Below are 19,506 nucleotides of genomic sequence, written 5' to 3'. Positions count from 1 at the left end.
AATCAAACACTGGACCTAAAAACAGATTAAGGTATAAAGTGTGAACCATTTTAAAAAAGATAATGGTATTAAGCAGTGCACAAAAGGCTTTTGTTGCATTCCTATATTTTTCAACTTATTACTAATTTATCTGCACTTGTCTACAGTATTTGCACAATTGCTTCTCTTTGTACTTCTGTTAGATGCCAAACTGGATTTCGTTGCTGTGTAGCTTTATTATGCAATGACAATAAAGTTCTATCTATCTATCTATCTATCTATCTATCTATCTATCTATCTATCTATCTATCTATCTATCTATAATAACAAAGATGAAATGCGGCTTAAACTATACGTCCACAAGAATTACTAAAACAAGACTTAAATCGTTTTAAACTTAATGAAGACAAAAGTTGGATGAGTTCAAAACAGTCTTTTTTATTTCGAATCAAATGAGCTTACAAATCTCAAAGCAGACAGGTGACACATCATGCAAATAGTTAGAGCTGCGTGGGTGGCGTCCACTTCCTGTGCACTCAGTCTTCTGATGTTGAGCTTTCCATTCGCTTTGTCGTTGTTGCTTTAGCATTGACATTGTGGATTTTTTTTCTCCTCAAATTTAGTTGTTCAATAAAACTAATAAGCAAGACTCTGTGGGATGGAACAGAATCAGATCAATAATATTGTATATTCAATAATATATCAATAACAGATCAGAAATAGAATGTATGATGATCATAAAACATGTTGAAAGTATTGTGTAGATGTTTGAATTGGTGAATGTATAAAACTGTTAAATAAAGCATCCAGTTGAACGATTATTTTATCAAATGGTTAAATATGTTTTTCTTCATAAACACTGGTCTTCAGACCCAGGGTAAAAACTGTTGAGAAATTACAGAACCAAAGCCATATTTGCTTTCCGTCATGACACCTCGATATCATATCATGGCAATCATTTCATCTTTAGCGTTGTAAACAGGAGAGCCACTGTCTCCAGGTTTACCTGCTACAGATATTAGAAAAGCATCAGTACACTGTTTTAGACAAATGATTTTACCCTCCTGCTTCTGAAAATTCCCGTCGGGGGTTGACGTGTAAAAATATCCTTTGTCAGTATCATTAATGTTACCAATGTGGTTCTGTAGGCCCGGACCAAGTGGAGTGGTATCGCCAAACAATTTAATAAAAGCCTGATCTCTGTTCAGATCGCTGTTACAGAATTTAGTAAAGCAAGCTTTATAGATCAATGCATTTGTAGATTTTTCAGTATAGAAAATACTCAGAATTTTTGTTTTCTTCAATAACATCTTCAATAACATGTAAGGCGGTCAATACATAGCCATAACCAAAGTAACAGCCAAGTCCACGAGTGATTGAATTTGATGTAATAACTTTGATAAAACAAGGTTGTTTCTCTATAATCATAGGTTGTAACTGAGCATTATATTCTTCAATTGATTTGTTTCTGTAAACAATTGGACCATTTGAATATTGTAATTTTTCCAGACATTCATCTGTAAGATAATCAATCTGTAAGTGAGTCCTGGGTGTTTCCTGGTTTAGGCTCCAAATTGGCCTGCGGTAAGAAGCTTCTCCTCATTCTCTCTGTGTTTGCTTTCAAGGAGCGGAAGCGTTTCCTGAACGCAACAAAGAAAAGAGTCCATGATAATAATACATCATCCATGTTGAGGCATTTTTGTGCAAAGCATGACAGTGCCAGTTCCTCTGTCCAAGATGTAGCCAACAGCCAAGGTTACTTTTAATTCATATCCACATGTGTCTCTGTCAAAAGATGAAAAAGAGAAGTGGGAAGACTTATGAGGGTGGACATTGAAATGTGTGAAAACTTGTGATTGGAAACCCAGTTCAGATCCCACTGTGTTTTACAGTAAGAAAATAAAAGCCTATTGTAATGTCTTTGAGCTGGATGGATTTGACTGACAGAAGATAAAATTTGAGATAACACCACAAGCAAACACAGATGTGCTGAAAGCAGTTTGGCAGGTACCACATATTTCTGTAGATGAAACCCCGTTTAAATGCAGTTCTTACGGATCTCTGAAAAAACATGATGTGGGTCTTATTAATTGTGCACCTATGCAAATAACCCCCAAGTTTGAACGTGTAGGCCTTGTAAATTGCGGTATTTTTAAATGTGAAACTCCAACCATTTATAATGAAGTTGCAAATTGTAAAATAACAGGTGAAATTACTGGAATATATTATATTGAACAAGGTAAAAGCATATATAAAACCAGATATATTGCCATACAGAACATTCCAAAGCCTAAAACAAAGAAACAACTAATGTAATTTTTAGGCATGTGTTTTTATTACAGAACCTTTATACTTAATTATGCAATCCTTGAGGCTCCCTTGTGTGCAATGGCTCATGGGAAGGGTCTACAGGCCCACAATGCACTTAGTAGGACATCTGAAGCAGAAAAAGTCTTTGTAAGAGTTAAAGCTAGCCTTACAATCCACACCCAGATTACATGAACCAGATCCGAACAAATCATTCACACAGATAGTAGATAAAAAAATGCCTATGAATTCAAAAGCTGTAGCAGCAGCAAAAAAAATGCAGTCAATGCTTCTAGTGACATTGTAGAATTCAGTGAAAATAACCTATAGTTCCAGATGCAGTACCATCTAATCCTTTAACAGAAAACAGCACGTCAGCAACCAGCACAATTGTTACGAGATAATCTCTTACTTGAAATGTCAAGTGGAAACGCTGTACTGTACTAAACCTTGCAACGCCTCTTACACATAAGTTGATGAAAAACAGCACAATTGTGTAACAGTTGTAAATTAAATTTACAGGTCCGATTTGCAGGAGATGTCATCGCAGTATCCAGACCTTGAGCTGTTTGTAGATGCATAAGTCTTTAGAAAGCAGAAAACAGGCCGTATCTACGTAAGATATAGTCACACAACATGAAATAGTGAAACTGAATCATTGCTGCTTGTGCAGAGAGGTGTCCTGGTAAAGTTAATTGCTCTAACAGAAGCTAGCACAAGGCATACGTGTCACCATATACTGATAGCAGATATGCTTTCAGGGTAGTACATGATTTTGGTACATTGTGGAAACATAGAGGTTTCCTCTTTAACAGGAGGGGGCAAGATGGAATGTATTCAGTACAAATGAATACAACACAAGATTTGACTGCTAAGAATCAATGTGCCGTTATACTAAGATATGTGACCCATGTCATCAATGAGATTGCACTCATTGACTGTGAGTCGTCTTCTGTAGAAAATCTTGTTTTGCTGAAGAAAATTTTCCAAAAAGATGTCATTGATGTCATACAAGATTGACATTAAGAAATACATTGACAACAGATGGGGCTGCAAACATGCAAGGTTTATTAAGGTTTATTTAGCAAATACTAAAATGTGTTCATACAGTAGCTACAAAATCAGATCTGCATACATTTTGCAGAAGACATTATCCAGAGCGGCTTAGATTTTTACGTCATTTGTTTTACAACTGAGCATTGTTCTACAAAGGATCTTGCTCTAGGGTCCAGCTGTGGCAACCTGGTGGACATGGGATTCAAACTCACAACCTTGCGATTGGTAATCCAAAACCTTAACCACTAGGCTACCACAGCCCCTCTAAGTGCCAAATGCCCAGCCACATATGCTAAATGTAAGCTAGCACTATTTCATTGACATTTATGAGACTAGCTTAAGCTGTTCTACTCTTTATCTTCTGTCATCTCTTCTAGTCCGTTTTCTGTTATTTTACAGAAGTACAGAACTACTCAAAAGTTTGTACACATTGAGTGAAATAAATCAATTTTTAATGGTTCTGAAAGAAGTCTCTTATGATCATCAAGCCTGCAATTGATCAAAAATACAAAACAAAACAGTTTGTAAACTATCGTTGTGAAATATTATTACAATGGCTTTCTGATGTAATCTACTTTAAAATAGAATGTATTTCTGTGATCAAAGCTGAATTTTCATCAGCTATTTCAACAGTCTTCAGCATGAGCTCCTCATATTTTTTAACCTGTTATATTTATTTAGGATACTTTGCTTCATAAAAGATACATTTTAAATTGTAATATTTCACAATATTACTGTTTTTTTCTTTATCGTGATCAAATAAATCAGGCTTAAATGAGCATAAGATACTTTCAAAAGCATAAAGAATTATAATTTGTCCCTAATAACTTTAATTGCATCAATTGTAAAATGTTTTTATTCCAAAATATTCCAATTGTTTAACTAATTATTTCTATATCTGTGAATTGAATTGTATAAATCTTTTACAAGCTTTTTTCAAACTTATTCTATAGCACACACACACACACACACACACACACACACACACACACACACACCTGTCTTATTTTTAAATCTGTATTAGATTTCCAAAATTCCCCAGATGAAGTTTTCATTAAAAGTTTCCATAAATTTACTGGAAATTTCCCGCCCCTTTGCAACCATAAGAATAAGTAGAGGAAGGAACAAAATCGGAAGAGTGCAAAAAAATAGTATTTTAAAGAAGTGTAAAGAAATAATAATGATGGCAGACTTTAACACTGTTTTCAGTAAACTCAATATGGCAGATGGGATGGTTTTTAAATCGTATATGGAGTAAAGAACTCAAGGATCTAATGAGTGAAAACAATGTGATAGACGTGTGGAGAAAGAGAAACGGAGGAAGAAAAGAAGAGATTTAGTGAAAAACTTGCAGGACAAGGATTGACTTTATGGTATGTACAAGAAATGTAGAAGACTTTATAGAAAAAAAATCAGATATGAAGAAGCAATTTCTAACGCTTGTTCTAACGCTTCACCTCCATAACTGCTTTATCCTGGAAAAAAGGTCTGAGGAGAGACTCCTGTCATACACCAGACCTGGTGAGTGTATCATCATTAATGCTGAAAAACACAACAGGACAGAATTACAGACAAATTTAAACACATTGGTTATGAACAACAGAAGCATAAATACACACATTAGATGTGACATTTTACAGCACACAGTGAATATTACTCAATATCATACAGTAAAGAGACAGTAAGTCAGTAACTCACTGTAGTGTCTCCAGTTTACAGTGTGGATCCTTCAGTAGATCAGAGAGCAGCTTCACTCCTGATTCTCCTGGATTATTACCGTTCAGATCCAGTTCTCTCAGGTGTGATGAGGAGTTTGACCTCAGAGCTGAAGCCAGAGCAGCACAACCTTCATCTGTAATACTGCAGTTCTCCATCCTGCAAGAAAGAAAACCTTCACACTTAACACACTCAGTTTTAGTATTGAAAACATAAACTACACAAAATCTTTATATACAGTACATTTACTCTCCATCTCACACACACAACAATGACAATATATCAGATCACTACAAATACAGTTACCACAGAGGAGAACTGGATGTTGTAGTGTTTATTAAAGCTCTCTGTGTGTGTGTGTGTTTGTGTGTGTGTGTGTGTGTATGTGTTTGTGTGTGTGTTTACCACAGTATCTCCAGTGTACAATGTGGATTCTTCAGTCCATCAGAGAGCAGCTTCACTCCTGAATCCTGCAGTTTATTGCGACTCAGGTTCAGTTTTCTCAGACTGGAGGAGTTTGAGCTGAGAACTGAGGACAGAACTCTACAGCTTTCCTCTGTCAGATTACACTTCCACAGCCTGGAAGAGAAATGATGAAATATCAGAACACTGATCTCAAACACACACACAGCCACAATCCAGCTAAAGTTGAAGATGTAACAGAAATGTCAGTGTGTTTATGTCACACACACAAATCAGAGGACAGGGACACCACAGAACTAGCTATTACAACCCATCAATACTGACACCATCAACAACTGAATCATTTGTAGAAGTTTTTGTAACATTACTGATGATCTGAATCCATTGGGATTTTGTCATAATAAATCAGATATCACATATAAAACAGCCTTGTTATGTGTTATGTTCCATAAATGTTATTGGAATAATTCTCATTATAATCAACAACAACAAGGTTGTTACACTGGACATCATGTTGTGACAGAGTTTCACTTGTAAAAAATGTTTACAGATGTTCTCTTGTCTGCATTACAGTGGCATGTTAAAATCTCACAGAAAAAATGATGTTTATAAGTGTTAATCAGTTACATCACTTTAATCAGTCACATGTTTTAAAGTGAACCTCATTAACACCAATAAATCAGGCTGGTGAGAGTTCCATGTAGATTACATCTATAAAGGACAGAGCCCATGCTCTAATACAGACAGACAGGCAGACAGACAGAAAGAGATTTTTTTTATTGTATATAAAAATAAAATAAACCAGCTGGTGATCAGGGTTGTGCGACGGATGTTGAATGCTGGAGCAAACAGTAACCCAATACAAAACATGCTCTATATCTGGATCATCTCACTATCATTTACACTCCAGAGTTTAGGAGTTTAACTTTTAACCCCATGTTCAGCATCAAGTGCTATATTAATGGCAGGATTTTAAAATGAAAATAATAAAAATGTAAAAAAAAGAAAAATGTACATATTATATTATATGTACATAAGAGCTGCAGAAAAAATAAAGATTTTTTAAGAAAAAAAATTTCACCTATGAAATTTTCCCTATGATTTTTTTTTAATTCAAAAAATCTTTACTTGTTATTTGTGTGCATACAGTGGTCTTTCCTCAGAAAGAAATTACTTTGCTCACATAAACAGTCATTTAAAGAAGAATGAAACATGTTTTCTGTTTTCCAGTCTAATGTATATGGAACATTTAAATCACATTAAAACAAAAAACACAACCAACATTCACTAAGTTAAGCCTGACGTAGTTCTCTGAACAATTACAGGAGCCTGAAAATGTTGACAGTGGTGAAGCCAGTGATAATTTAGTACATGATGACTGCAGTGCAATGGCTTAAGACTTGCCTGATATGGTTGTTCAGAATTTAGGTGCAATGTTATTAAAACTAGAACATCTTGTACATGTACCATCTTTATCCACTGATGTTTTTTTCAGGTGAACTGCATTACCATGTAAAGGTGACTAAATGATGAGTTTTATTTTTGGGTGAAATATTCCTTTAGCACACATGCATTTTGAATAACTGTATCATTGTAATTCTCCTCTGTAGGATACAGATGCACCCAGGACTCAGGACTCGATCCAGAAGACTGTGTTGGGATTGTATTTTATAAAAGGTTCAAACATTGAAGATTGCCCAGTAGATGTTGGAGTGATATCGGAGGGTGTGAGAGTTCTTGAACATTTCAACAATGTTGTGTATGTCACAGCCAAGCTGATAGGGCTGATATATGCACTGAATTGTATGAAGAGTGAAGTGTAACGAGTCCAGTGCTGTAGATTCAGGTGATACAAGGTGATTACACAAAGTGACACACCCCCTACATTAGAGCTTAATTAGGACTATAATATTTTATCTAGTTTCAGTGATGTGTCCTGTGTACATCATCAGCAGTCGTGTTACAGACACAGTCACAAGTGTAATGAACGTGACAGAGGTGGATTATTTACTCTATCATCATTTTTCTCTAAAATGTGTTTGGAGGAGAAACTTAAAGTTGAAAAAAAAGATACTAAAATCACTAATATAGTGAGAGAGAGAGAGAGAGAGAGAGAGAGAGAGAGAGAGAGAGAGTGTGTGTGTGTGTATGTGTTTGTGTGTACCTCAGTATCTCCAATGTACATTGTGGATTCTTCAGTCCATCAGAGAGCAGCTTCACTCCTGAATCCTGCAGTTTATTGACACTCAGGTTCAGTTTTCTCAGACTGGAGGAGTTTGAGCTGAGAACTGAGGACAGAACTCTACAGCTTTCCTCTGTCAGATTACACCCACACAGACTGGAAGAGAAATGATGAAGTGTTTGATTTATTTCTCTGATAGTGAAATGAGATGTTTCCATCAGTTCTAATCTCAAGATGAAAATATAAAATGAACATCTGTGTACAGATGTGACAAGAAAGAATGCGCATCACGGAGAAAACGTTCCTGCGATTTCTTGCCACATCACATTCTCTAGCGCCGAAAACACATGACCAGTAGAGTTCAGTCGTGTGTAATTCTCTGTCACGTATACTGAAGCCAGTAATATGCTTGGTTTCTTTAATTCTCTCAACTTTCAGAGTATATACTTTAGTCGAATTTAAATCTTTGTGACCTCCTGTGCAGACACGTTATTCTCTACATCTAAAACCATGACCATTACATATATATATATTCTGTAGTCGCTGTTACAATATTTATATACTTGATACTTTCACAAATGGGGTTTAAATAGTCCATGTATGTTTTACTCATTTGATATCCTATTTGTGGCTGTAGCCAGTTATGAGGACACAGAGATCCAGACCTCGGTAATTTTTTCTTATTAAATAATAAAATGTGAAGCTCTTAGTCAAATAAAATAATTTCCCAAAAACAAAAACTGTTGAAATGCTGGGTGACCAGTGTAACAAAGGCCAGAGAGAGCGAGTATGTAAACCTGACTTCAATATGTTTTCTATTGACGGACTCTTAGTACTTGTTCAGTCTCTTGTCATTTCAAGACTTGATTACTACAATACACTGCTGGCAGGTCTACATATGAACGCCATTCGTCCTCTACAAATGATCCAAAGTGCAGCTGAACTGCTTGTGTTCAACCTGCAAAAGTTCTCACATACCACCCCGCTGCTGCGATCCCTCCACTGGCTTCTGGTAGCTGCACGCATCAGATTCAAAACACTGATGCTGGCCTACAAAGCCAAAAACAGACCAGCTCCCTCTTACCTCAAAGCCCTCATCACTCCTCACACTGCACCCCGCACCCTCCGAGCTACCAGCACTGCTCGACTGGTTCCACCATCTCTCAGGGTAAGAGGCAAGTATACTACAAGACTCTTCTCTGTTCTGGCACCAGGGTGGTGGAATGAACTTCCCCTAGAGGTCCGGACAGCTGAGTCACTGGATATTTTCAAATGGCGGTTGAAGACCTACTTATTCAGGAAACACTTCAACTAGCACTTCTTTCCTTATCTTTTGCATTTAATAAAAAAAAAACACCTTTGACACTTTTTCATTGTAACTTTGAACAATGTTTTAAACTCATGGTATCTTAAGTATGTAACCTAGTGAACCAGCATTAATGTATCCAATGTTAGAGATTTAAGCACTTACAGTATGTACGTCGCTCTGGATAAGGGCGTCTGCCAAATGCTGTAAATGTAAATGTATAGACTGAAGTATAGATCTGTAACGCAGACACTCAGAAGAGTTTTAAACAGCTGATTATTCATTCAGAGCTTCACATTTTATTTTTTAACATAAAAAACTTACCGAGGTCCAGAGTCCCTAGACAATCTGGTCTATACCTGTAGTACAGTGGGTTCTGCGCCACCTGGGGGATATTGTGTGAATCACAGCACGTGTATTTCAATTCTTGAAAACAAGACATCAGGAATCCGCGTGAAATCGAACTACGTTTCCCGTGAAGCTGCGCAAAAAGACGCACATTCTTAATAGCCACATCTGTATAAACTTGGACTGCTCTTGGACAGATCCATGTGTCTCAGATCATATGAGACGATGTATTTAACTTTCTGAAAGAGGATAATTTACTGAAACATGTGCTGACTCATATTTCTGGTTCACTGATGTCCCTCCTGTGTAAAACACGTGACTGCTTCGGCTGCTTTTCACTGACTGCAGTAGAGTGTGTTCATTGTACAGTTTGTTCATTGTTGTTCATGAATGATCTCGGTAAACGATGACTTACTCATAATATCTAAAAACACACTCACTGGTGTGGTTTAATGATATCATTTACAGAAAGAGTCACTAAACGAATCAGTGAACGAATCTGAATGGCGCTTTTTGGTGAACAGAATCAAATGACGTGAGTCACTGTGATGAATAGAAATGAGCAGTTCCAGTTCTGGACTGAGTTGGAGCTTTGGGGAAAACAGCATCATATAATACCATATAATATAATCTCTGTACAAGTCCAAGTTTATCAGAGCTTTTGATCTCTTAATGTTCTATTTTCTGTTTGATTTTTCATGTCTAATGACTTTAATATTGTGCTGCTGTTATTTAGCATATTTTCTCATATTTAATATATATTGTATATTGTTTGTACTACAATATTTTTCTATTGTAATGCATGTTTGAAGTTTGAGTTTAAAAAGGTTCTATAAAAATAAAGTTATGATGATTATAATTATTACGTAAAATTTATTAAGATATAAAGATTAAAGTTTGTGTGTGTATGTGTGTGTGTGTGTGTGTGTGTGTGTGTGTGTGTGTGTACCTCAGTTTCTCCAGTGTACAGTGTGGATTCTTCAGTCCATCAGAGAGCAGCTTCACTCCTGAATCCTGCAGTTTATTGAGACTCAGGTTCAGTTCTCTCAGACTGGAGGAGTTTGAGCTGAGAACTGAGGACAGAACTCTACAGCTTTCCTCTGTCAGATTACACCGACGCAGACTGGAAGAGAAATGATGAAATATCAGAACACTGATCTCAAACACACACACAGTCATAATCCAGCTAAAGTAGTGTGTTTGTGTCACACACACAAATCAGAGGACAGGACACCACATCAGCACATTTACAGGAGCAGGGACGTCTTTCTGCACTCCACAATCTCTCAGCTACAATTTATTATAAGACCATTAGGTCATGTACATAACACACACACGTGAGAGCGAGCAGCCTACAAACACACACTGGTTCAGGTGGTTGGTGTGGACCTGAGTACAGGTGGAGTGTTCACATACGTCCAAACAGATTTGAATTAAAGAGATAATTTGATCTTTTAAACCTAATAAATGATTATTGATTATAATTTACATTTTTTATAGAATATAGATGTGTAAAAATCTGTCATATATCATAAACAATGTAAATAAAGGATATTAGAAAGAACATTGTACTGTTTACTACAGATGTCACTGTTACTATTTCAACACAACTTAGTGAACCCTTTTTTCTCCACAGAGTAAATGAGATCATGTCTTTCATGCCTCTACAACTGAGAAGTGAACGTGGAGTTTTCATCAGAAATCTGAGCTCCTTCCCTGTTTACAGAGTGACGTCACATCAGCACGACTGCACACAGCATCAGAAAGTCAAACTACTTACCATTAAATGAGTGACACTGTATATACACAAGTATTAGCTTTAGATGGATAACATATAGACATATTCATTTGTTAAATCTAAAACACACTATACACATAACAGGGAAGTCTAATGCACCTTGTAGGTAAAAGTCTAACACAACACTCCCACTACTGTATGTTACACTAAAGGATTTGTGTAGGTGGGCTTCAGGTGGCTATATAAGTGACATGGTACTTCCTGAAGAGTGTAGTGTATATTGTATAACACACAGTGTGGAAATAGCTTTGAACAGCACAACCTCCCCAAACCTAGCAAAGTAAGTGAGATGTCCGACTCCAAGGTAGCTGTCAGAATCAAAACACATCATTTAACTTCAACAATTTAACGGTCATTATTTTCTTCTCTTAAGGAACACACTTTAGAACCAGTATAAAAAAAATTAATGTGTCAGATACAATTACAATACACCTTCCAAGTCAGTGTTTTAACCCAGGACTAGACAAAACAAGTTAGCACCTTATTCACCTCTGTAACTTAGTTATAAATCTCAACTTAAGCTGAATACAAGATTATATAGAATACAATAAAGAAAATCCTCCTCCACTCTTTCCAGTATGGTACAGTTCAGTATTTTGTTCCCAGTGAAATAATCGCTCAAGTGATATTAGACCTCAGTGTCTGTAAACCTTTAGCCCAATGTGTAATATTTTATCAGTACTTAATGACGAACAGAGAACAAAACAAGTCAAAACAAAACAAGTTACAACTTTGTACAAAAAAATATAGATTAACTACAGCTGCTTATAAATACAAACACAGTTCAAAGCTTAAAATCTCCAAAATCCACAGAAAGGTTCGAAAGACCGAAACCTGACGTCTCTTCAACAGTAACGGTGATAAACCTGACCGACCGTCACGTTCAACCGTCTTTGTGTTCACTGTCTGTTTTTATCACATACACCATCTTCTGATGCAGTGAACCAGACAAAAAACTGTGTCTATAATTCAACTACAACAGATTAACAAAAATCACGATCCAAGAACAAGAATGTGATCGGTCATTAACAGTTTGGTGTCTTTGTCGAGCTCCAAGTAGAACAAAACAGGACTTTTTAATAACAGCGGTCACGACACTACACTCACCTGTGACAGATTATTCATCCTCTCTCTTTTCACCTGCTTGTACACTTGATAAGCAAAGAACAAAACGAACCCCATCAAAATAAATATCTTCATATAAAAAGTCACATTTAAACTCCATCCTCTACAAACAGTTCAATGTTAGAGAAAAAAAATCTTCATCACACATCTGAGTTAGCTGCCTAGCTTGTTTCTAACATAAGAAGAAGATAAAGCTGAACATTTTCCCACTTCGTCTGTCGAATGTGTCGAGGTCTAAAATGATGATTGATGTTTTATTTACCACGAGTTCAGTCCTTGGTAAAGTTTAGCAGTAGTGCAGACTGAAGGAGACTTTTGTTTTTTTAGAAAGAACAATTGAGGAAAAAAGCCATGACAGAGTGAATCTCCCCACAACACTGTGTCACACACAACAAAAGATGAGGAACTTGAACCTAAAGAGATACTTGAAGGACATTAGAGTGTTTTAATATTTACTTTTTATATTTTCTATAATTTCCATATTGATCCCATTTTGTCAGTCTGATGTTTTTCTCATCTGTGAGAGTTTAGTTAAATGTCACTTTCAAAATAAACAGAAAAGAAAAAGACTTTCACTGGTGTTTAGGTCAGAAATGTCTTTAGTTCTTAAATGCATTCAGTTATTTTGTCTAGATATAAATTTTAGAGAACACTTAATTTCTAATGATTCATATATAAAAGCTATAAAATGCCTCATATGATGTTACAAGATTTTGTCCATGTGGCCCAGCCCTCAGTTCAGATATAACATGTTAGTGTAAAAAGTGAAACAATCTCCTGTAAAAGTACCAGAGGTTTGTTTAAAGATGATTAGAGGAACTATTAACTAACATTAATCCAAACAGTGCAGTTCAGTGTTACATTAAAATAATAAACCATGCAGTAATACATTTATAAATAAAAATACTCACACAGCTTTTCTGGAGGCTTTGACCACTGGCAGCAGCCTCAGAAGACTTTCATCTGATCGATCATATTTCCACAAATCAAACACATCCAGCTCCTGTTCTGAGTTCAGTAACACAAACACCAGAGCTGACCACTGAGCAGGAGAGAGTCTGATTCCGCTGAGACACCAGACACCTCCTCTGTTCAGGTAAGTTTGTACTTCCTGCACTAGTGAATGATCATTCAGTTCATTCAGACAGTGGAACAGATTGATGGATTTCTCTGGAGATGGATTCTCCCTGATTTTCTCCTTGATATACTCCACTGTTTCCTGTTTCCTGTGAGATCTGCTTCCTGTCTGTGGCATTAAACCTCGTAAGAGAGTCTGATTGGACTCCAGTGAGAGACCCAGAAAGAAGCGCAGGAACAGGTCCAGGTGCCCATTCTCACTCTGTAAGGCCTTGTCTACTAAACTCCTGAGGAGATCAGACATGTTTGACTTCCTGAAAAGATCAGAAAGATCAGAGGTTTGATGACCTGTTACATTTCTTCTGATGAAGGAGAGAAACATGTATAAAGCAGCCAGAAACTCCTGAACACTCAGATGTACGAAGCTGAACACCTTCCCCAGGTGAAGCCCAAACTCCTCTCTGAAGATCTGGGTACACACTCCTGAGTACACTGACACTTCTCTGACATCAATGCCACACTCTCTCAGGTCTTCCTCATAGAAGATCAGGTTTCCTTTCTCCAGCTGGTGGAAAGCCAGTTTTCCCAGTGCCATGATACTCTCTCTGGTCTGCTGAGGACCAGGGTCACATTTCTGATGGTACTTTTGGTCCTTGTGTTTGATCTGAAAAATCAGGAAGTGTGTGAACATTTGAGTCAGAGTCTTGGGGATCTCTCCACCCTCTGCTTCACCCAACCTTCCCTCCAGAACAGTGGCTGAGATCCAGCAGAAGACTGGGATGTGGCACATGATGTAGAGGCTTCTTGAAGACTTCAGGTGAGTGATGATTTTATTGGCCAGGCTCTGATCACTGATCCTCTTCCTGAAGTACTCATGTTTCTGAGGATCACTGAAGCCTCGTACCTCTGTTACCTGGTCTACACACTCAGGAGGGATCTGATTGGCTGCTCCTGGTCTTGTGGTTATCCAGAGGAGAGCAGAGGGAAGCAGATTCCCCTTGATGAGGTTCGTCAGCAACACATCCACTGAGGCTGACTCTGTCACATCACACAATATCTCATTCTTCTGGAAATTTAGAGGAAGTCGACACTCGTCCAGACCATCAAAGATGAACAAAACTTTGTAGGAGTCACAGTCTATTGATTCTAGTTTTCTCATTTCAGGGAAAAAGTGATGAAGAACATTCATCAGACTGAGATTTTTCTGCTTCAACAGATTCAGCTCTCTAAAGGGAAGTGGAAACATGAAGGTGACGTCCTGATTTGCTTCTCCTTCAGCCCAGTCCAGAATGAACTTCTGCACAGAGACTGTTTTTCCAATTCCAGCAACTCCTTTACTCAGCACAGTTCTGATGGACTTGTCTTTAAAGAGATCATTACATTTGATGGGTTTCTCCTGTGTTGCTGGTCTCCTGGATGCTGTCTCAATCTGTCTCACCTCATGTTCATTATTGACGTCTCCACTCCATCCCTCTGTGATGTAGAGCTCTGTGTAGATCTCATTCAGAAGTGCTGAGCTTCCATGCTGTGAGATTCCTTCATTAATTCTTTTAAACTTCTCTCTCAGCTTTGACTTCAACTTTGTCTGACACACAGAGTCGAGTTCTAATAAACAAAGTAATATCTAGTTTAGTAATAAATAGTTATAATGCAAAATCTTTCAAATCAGCTGCACTGCTATTGATGTACTAAATATTATTGAAGGAACAGGACCATTGTACAAAGTAACCAAAAGCTGGACCACGAACAGAACAGAAAAGCAGCAAATACGTTTTAGTACATGATACTAAAATTAAAACTATTTCCTCTCTCTAAAGTGAACCTGATGGAATAAAGTCATGACTCAGAGCTCTTACTGTTGTGCAGTGTGTTAGCGAGATCTGTGTGGTTCATGTTCTTCAGGACGTGCAGTGTGATCTTCAGCGCTCCCTCTCTGACACTGTGAAGATCCTCCTCATCCTCCACCTCCCTCTCAGTGCATGCTGGGTAATCTGGACTCAGGAGCTTCCTAAACCTCTTCAGCTCTTTCTTTATCAGAGTGATGACTTTGTGTTCCAGCTCCTGGTTAGAAACACACAGGAACAGATGTAAATATTATCATGTTACACAGTAAGAGATGCTTTTATATTATAAAATTAAGTAAAGTCTCTTTTTATTATTACAGTTAAAACTTAAAACTGACATTTTGATTGCTCATACAACTGATTACCCTTAATGCTGCTGCACATCAAGACATTACAAGGGATCACAACACACATTACACACTTTAAAAACAACACACACACCTTGAATATGGAGTCCAGCTGATTTCTGCTGCTGTTTGATTTCTTCTTTTGTCGTCTGTGAACAAACAAAACACATCATGTAATATGACTATATGTATTCATAGCTGCACAAATCACACACTAATAAATACAGACAGATATTTAACACTATCCTCTTAACACAATACACTGATTTCAGGATTTCCTAACTGACACCAACATGTTTAGAAACAAATGTTTGAATAAATGAATAAAATCTTTATATTGTCATTAATGTCCCAGGTGTAAATGTTCTTCTGTAGCACCACAGACCCTCCAGCTCAGGGACTGCAGACTGAACTGAACTCTTAAAGCACTTTTCCTCACTGCCAGTCCGAGAGCTGCAGCACTGCACAGTTTAGTGTTTAACTGCTTCAACACCTGATAAAGCTCATGAAGGGCTTCATAATGAGACGAGTGAGTTTGATCAGGTGGAACACTGCTGTAAAACACCTCACTATACTGACCTCACATCAGTAGAACTGTCTCTGTCTCTGAATTCAATTGGATGTCCCATTGACGCGTCACTCTTCATGGACACACAGCTGGGTTCTGGTGAGTCTGATCTCTTTCCCTCCATCATTCTAGAATTACAACAGAAATATCAGCAATAATTAATACTCAGCATTGTTAAACAATGTGTTCATCATTAAACACCAACAATTCTATCTTTTTCATTCATATCCAGTCTGTACACTTATTCAAACAGGAGACAGGCCTCATAAGCCAGGAATTACACTGATATCAGGAGTCCCAATCACAGCTAACTGACTTAAAGCCTGTAGAGTTCACTGACTCAAAGCTATGCTGCTCTTATGCTCCACATTACACAGTCCTTTTTACTCTTCTCTAAGTGAATGATTTGTCTAAACTGTTCTTAGATCAGATCAGTGATATATTCACTGCTATTAAACACCTTAAAGCAAAGTTGAGTTCCTGTGTTAACTAGTGAGTGTTTAGAGATACAGATGTGTTCCCATGAGACGGTGTGTATTTATTGCTGGTGAATGTAAAAGTAAGTCACCTCTCGTCTTTCTTTAAGTCCTGTTTTCCAGACACACTCATGTTGGAAGTCATGTCTCCTTCTCCAGATTACTTCACTCCAACATCGGTGTGTTAAATTCAGTGTTGTAATGTACTGTAAAGGAGTACAAATACTTCGTTACTGTACTTAAGTAGAAATGTCACGTATCTGTACTTTACTTCGTTATTTAAATTTGTCAACTTTCACTTTTACTCCACTACATTTCCTAGATAAAATGTGTACTTTTACTCCGTTATATTTCCACTAAGCATCTTTGTTACTCGTTACTACAAAATGAAATCAGAAGAAATGTGTTCGACTGCAATAAGGGAGGTTTGGCGAATCACTGCTCCTAGATTGCATTACGCTCCGCACGCTCTATTTCAGTGTAACGTTGCTAAAGGAGGCGGAAGCACAACTGAAACCGCCATGGAAGCACCTACTGGAGGACCTCCCGTTATCGTAGACCAGGGGTGTCCATCAGTCAGAGACCAAGAGCCACAGTTTTTACTGTGTTACCACAAAGAGCCACATCATACACATAGGCACACATGAACATCACCTTTTTTTCCCCTGCCATTTTGAGAGCGAACTTGACACAAATTGTTCACTTAAATGATCTTGCTCTTACTGGGAAACTTTGAGGTATTTTCATCCCACTCACATGCGCGTTTGACAAAATTACCATATTGAACTCAAGCGAAGCGAACACGCATATTAAAAAGACACAAATACAAACTTCGATATGAACTTAAGAGCCGCATGAAACCGGGCAAAGAGCCGCATGTGGCTCGGGAGCCGCGGGTTGGCCGCCCCTGTAGACGACCACCCTGACGATAGTGGTGAACAGGGTGAAGAATATAACGTTATACACCCGTGGCATTATTTGCAAGAAATATTTCTGTACCGAAAATCACTGAAATTTTACTTTTACTTCAAATACTTAAGTACATTAAATATGAGAAAAATACTTTTGATACTTAAGTACAGTAAATATCAGATACTTTAAGACTTTTACTTGAGTAATATTCTAAAAGGTGACTTTCACTTCTACCAAAGTCTTTTTCTAGTACGATACTTGTACTTTTACTCAAGTATTGCTTTCTACTACTTTATACAACACTGATTAAATTAAACCCACTAAAGAGTTCACTTACAGGAAATAATCACGCTATCAAGTTATAAAACAACCTGTGTACATTAAAGCTTCAGTACAAACCCACAAAACTCTTCTGCATCTAGTGTCACTTCAGTGTGTTTATGTATTAGAGCTTTAGATACTCACTGTGTTTTTACTCCTGACATCTTTTAGTTTTCACTCGTCACAAAATGGAGCTGCTGACTTTCACTTTCATTACAATTCAAACTGCAGAGGCGGGAAGGGCGGAGACACACACACACACACACACACACACACACACACACACACACACACACACAGTGACACAAAGGAATGTTCACAAAAGAATAAACCACTTACTTATAGCTTCTTATATAAAAAATTGTGTATAATAAAGAATATTTTCCTATAATAATAATAATAATAATAATAATAATAATAATAATAATAATATTTTACACTTCAGAAAAAAGTCTTTAGTTCCCCTTTTATTTGTTGTTGTTGTTGTCCTTGTTTTAAAGTCTGTTCTTACCACTGAAAGAAAAAATGGTCCAGTGAAAGGGAAAATATACTTACTGTGTTTTTACTCCTGAAATGTTTTATTTTTCAGTCGTAAACAAAATAGAGCTGCTGACTTCTGCAGGCAAGCAAGCGCACATACACACACACACACACACTCGCACACACACACACACACACACACACTCGCACACACACACACACACACACACACACACACACACACACACACACACACACACACACTCGCACACACACACACACACACACTCGCACACACACACACACACACACACACACACACACACACACACACACACACACACACATATATGTAGTTCCAGCATCAGTAAAGATGATATAGACCAGTGTTGTATAAAGTACTAGAAAGCAACACTTGAGTAAAAGTACAAGTATCGTACTAGAAAAAGACTTTGGTAGAAGTGAAAGTCACCTTTTAGAATATTACTCAAGTAAAAGTCTTAAAGTATCTGATATTTACTGTACTTAAGTATCAAAAGTCATTTTCTCATATTTAATGTACTTAAGTATTTGAAGTAAAAGTAAAATTTAAAAAAAAAAAAATCAGGAAGGGGCAAACACTTTTTCACACCACTGTAGATCAACAAACACTTTGCCAACAAACAGACACTTTGCCTCTAATACGGGACACTTTCTTTAGATGGAGACAGGTTAAAAATATGAAAAAAAAATAAATTTACTGGTGATAAAACTAAGAATTATCCATTACTTGAAGAGACACAAATGATGTAAAAACGCGCGTTCTTAATGTGCTTAATGTTCATAATGACATGCAGCAGAGCGGGTGGTGGGCGGGGTTTAAAACCACCCTATAAAACCCCGACTGCATCCTGGATGCATACATACATACAAACATACAGTTTAACATTTGCTCTCAATATGCCTCATTTACAGAATTATCTTATAGGGGAATTTCTGGAAAAATGACACTATTCAAATGGTCCAATTGTTTACAGAAACAAATCAATTGAAGAATATGATGCTCAGTTACAACCTATGATTACAGAGAAACAGCCTTGCTTTATCGAAGTTATTGAATCAAATTCAATCACTCGAGGACTTGGCTGTTACTTTGGTTACGGCTATGTATTGACTGCCTTACATGTTATCAAAGATGTTATTGAAGAAAACTCAGAAATACTGACTGTTTTAGTATCTATAAAGCTTGCTTTACTAAATCT

At 37.2% G+C, this 19,506-nt stretch overlaps 3 protein-coding genes across 7 annotated transcripts in view; 2 read left to right on the top strand and 1 right to left on the bottom strand.

The window, feature by feature from the left end:
* The window catches only part of LOC132846407 (NACHT, LRR and PYD domains-containing protein 12-like), a 130,869-nt gene that overhangs the window by 38,870 nt on the left and 72,493 nt on the right, over window positions 1–19,506 (top strand). The window lies entirely within an intron of this gene.
* LOC132846408 (NACHT, LRR and PYD domains-containing protein 12-like) lies at window positions 3,332–18,010 on the bottom strand. Of its 5 annotated transcripts, XM_060871123.1 has the most exons (11): window positions 17,930–17,993; window positions 16,645–16,758; window positions 16,088–16,204; window positions 15,603–15,657; window positions 15,174–15,378; window positions 13,152–14,922; window positions 10,267–10,440; window positions 7,646–7,819; window positions 5,464–5,637; window positions 5,041–5,217; window positions 3,332–4,884 (listed from the first exon to the last, which is right to left on the bottom strand). In XM_060871123.1, exons 2-11 carry the CDS (start codon window positions 16,695–16,697, stop codon window positions 4,848–4,850), a joined length of 2,937 nt encoding a protein of 978 aa, XP_060727106.1. In that variant the 5' UTR covers window positions 16,698–16,758; window positions 17,930–17,993; the 3' UTR covers window positions 3,332–4,847. The 5 variants fall into 5 exon arrangements, with proteins under 5 accessions (XP_060727106.1, XP_060727107.1, XP_060727109.1 ...); XM_060871124.1 differs by lacking the exon at window positions 16,645–16,758 and having other exon boundaries at window positions 17,930–18,010; XM_060871126.1 differs by lacking the exon at window positions 10,267–10,440.
* The window catches only part of LOC132846409 (uncharacterized), a 107,954-nt gene continuing 97,572 nt past the window's right edge, over window positions 9,125–19,506 (top strand). The window contains exon 1 of the transcript XR_009648510.1: window positions 9,125–9,187. The gene's annotated coding sequence lies outside the window, so the exon portion shown is untranslated. The remainder of the gene's footprint in view (window positions 9,188–19,506) is intronic.

Source organism: Tachysurus vachellii, chromosome 5, assembly GCF_030014155.1.
Source record: "Tachysurus vachellii isolate PV-2020 chromosome 5, HZAU_Pvac_v1, whole genome shotgun sequence".
Lineage (NCBI taxonomy): Eukaryota > Metazoa > Chordata > Actinopteri > Siluriformes > Bagridae > Tachysurus > Tachysurus vachellii.
This window is presented reverse-complemented; position numbering and strand designations above follow the sequence as displayed.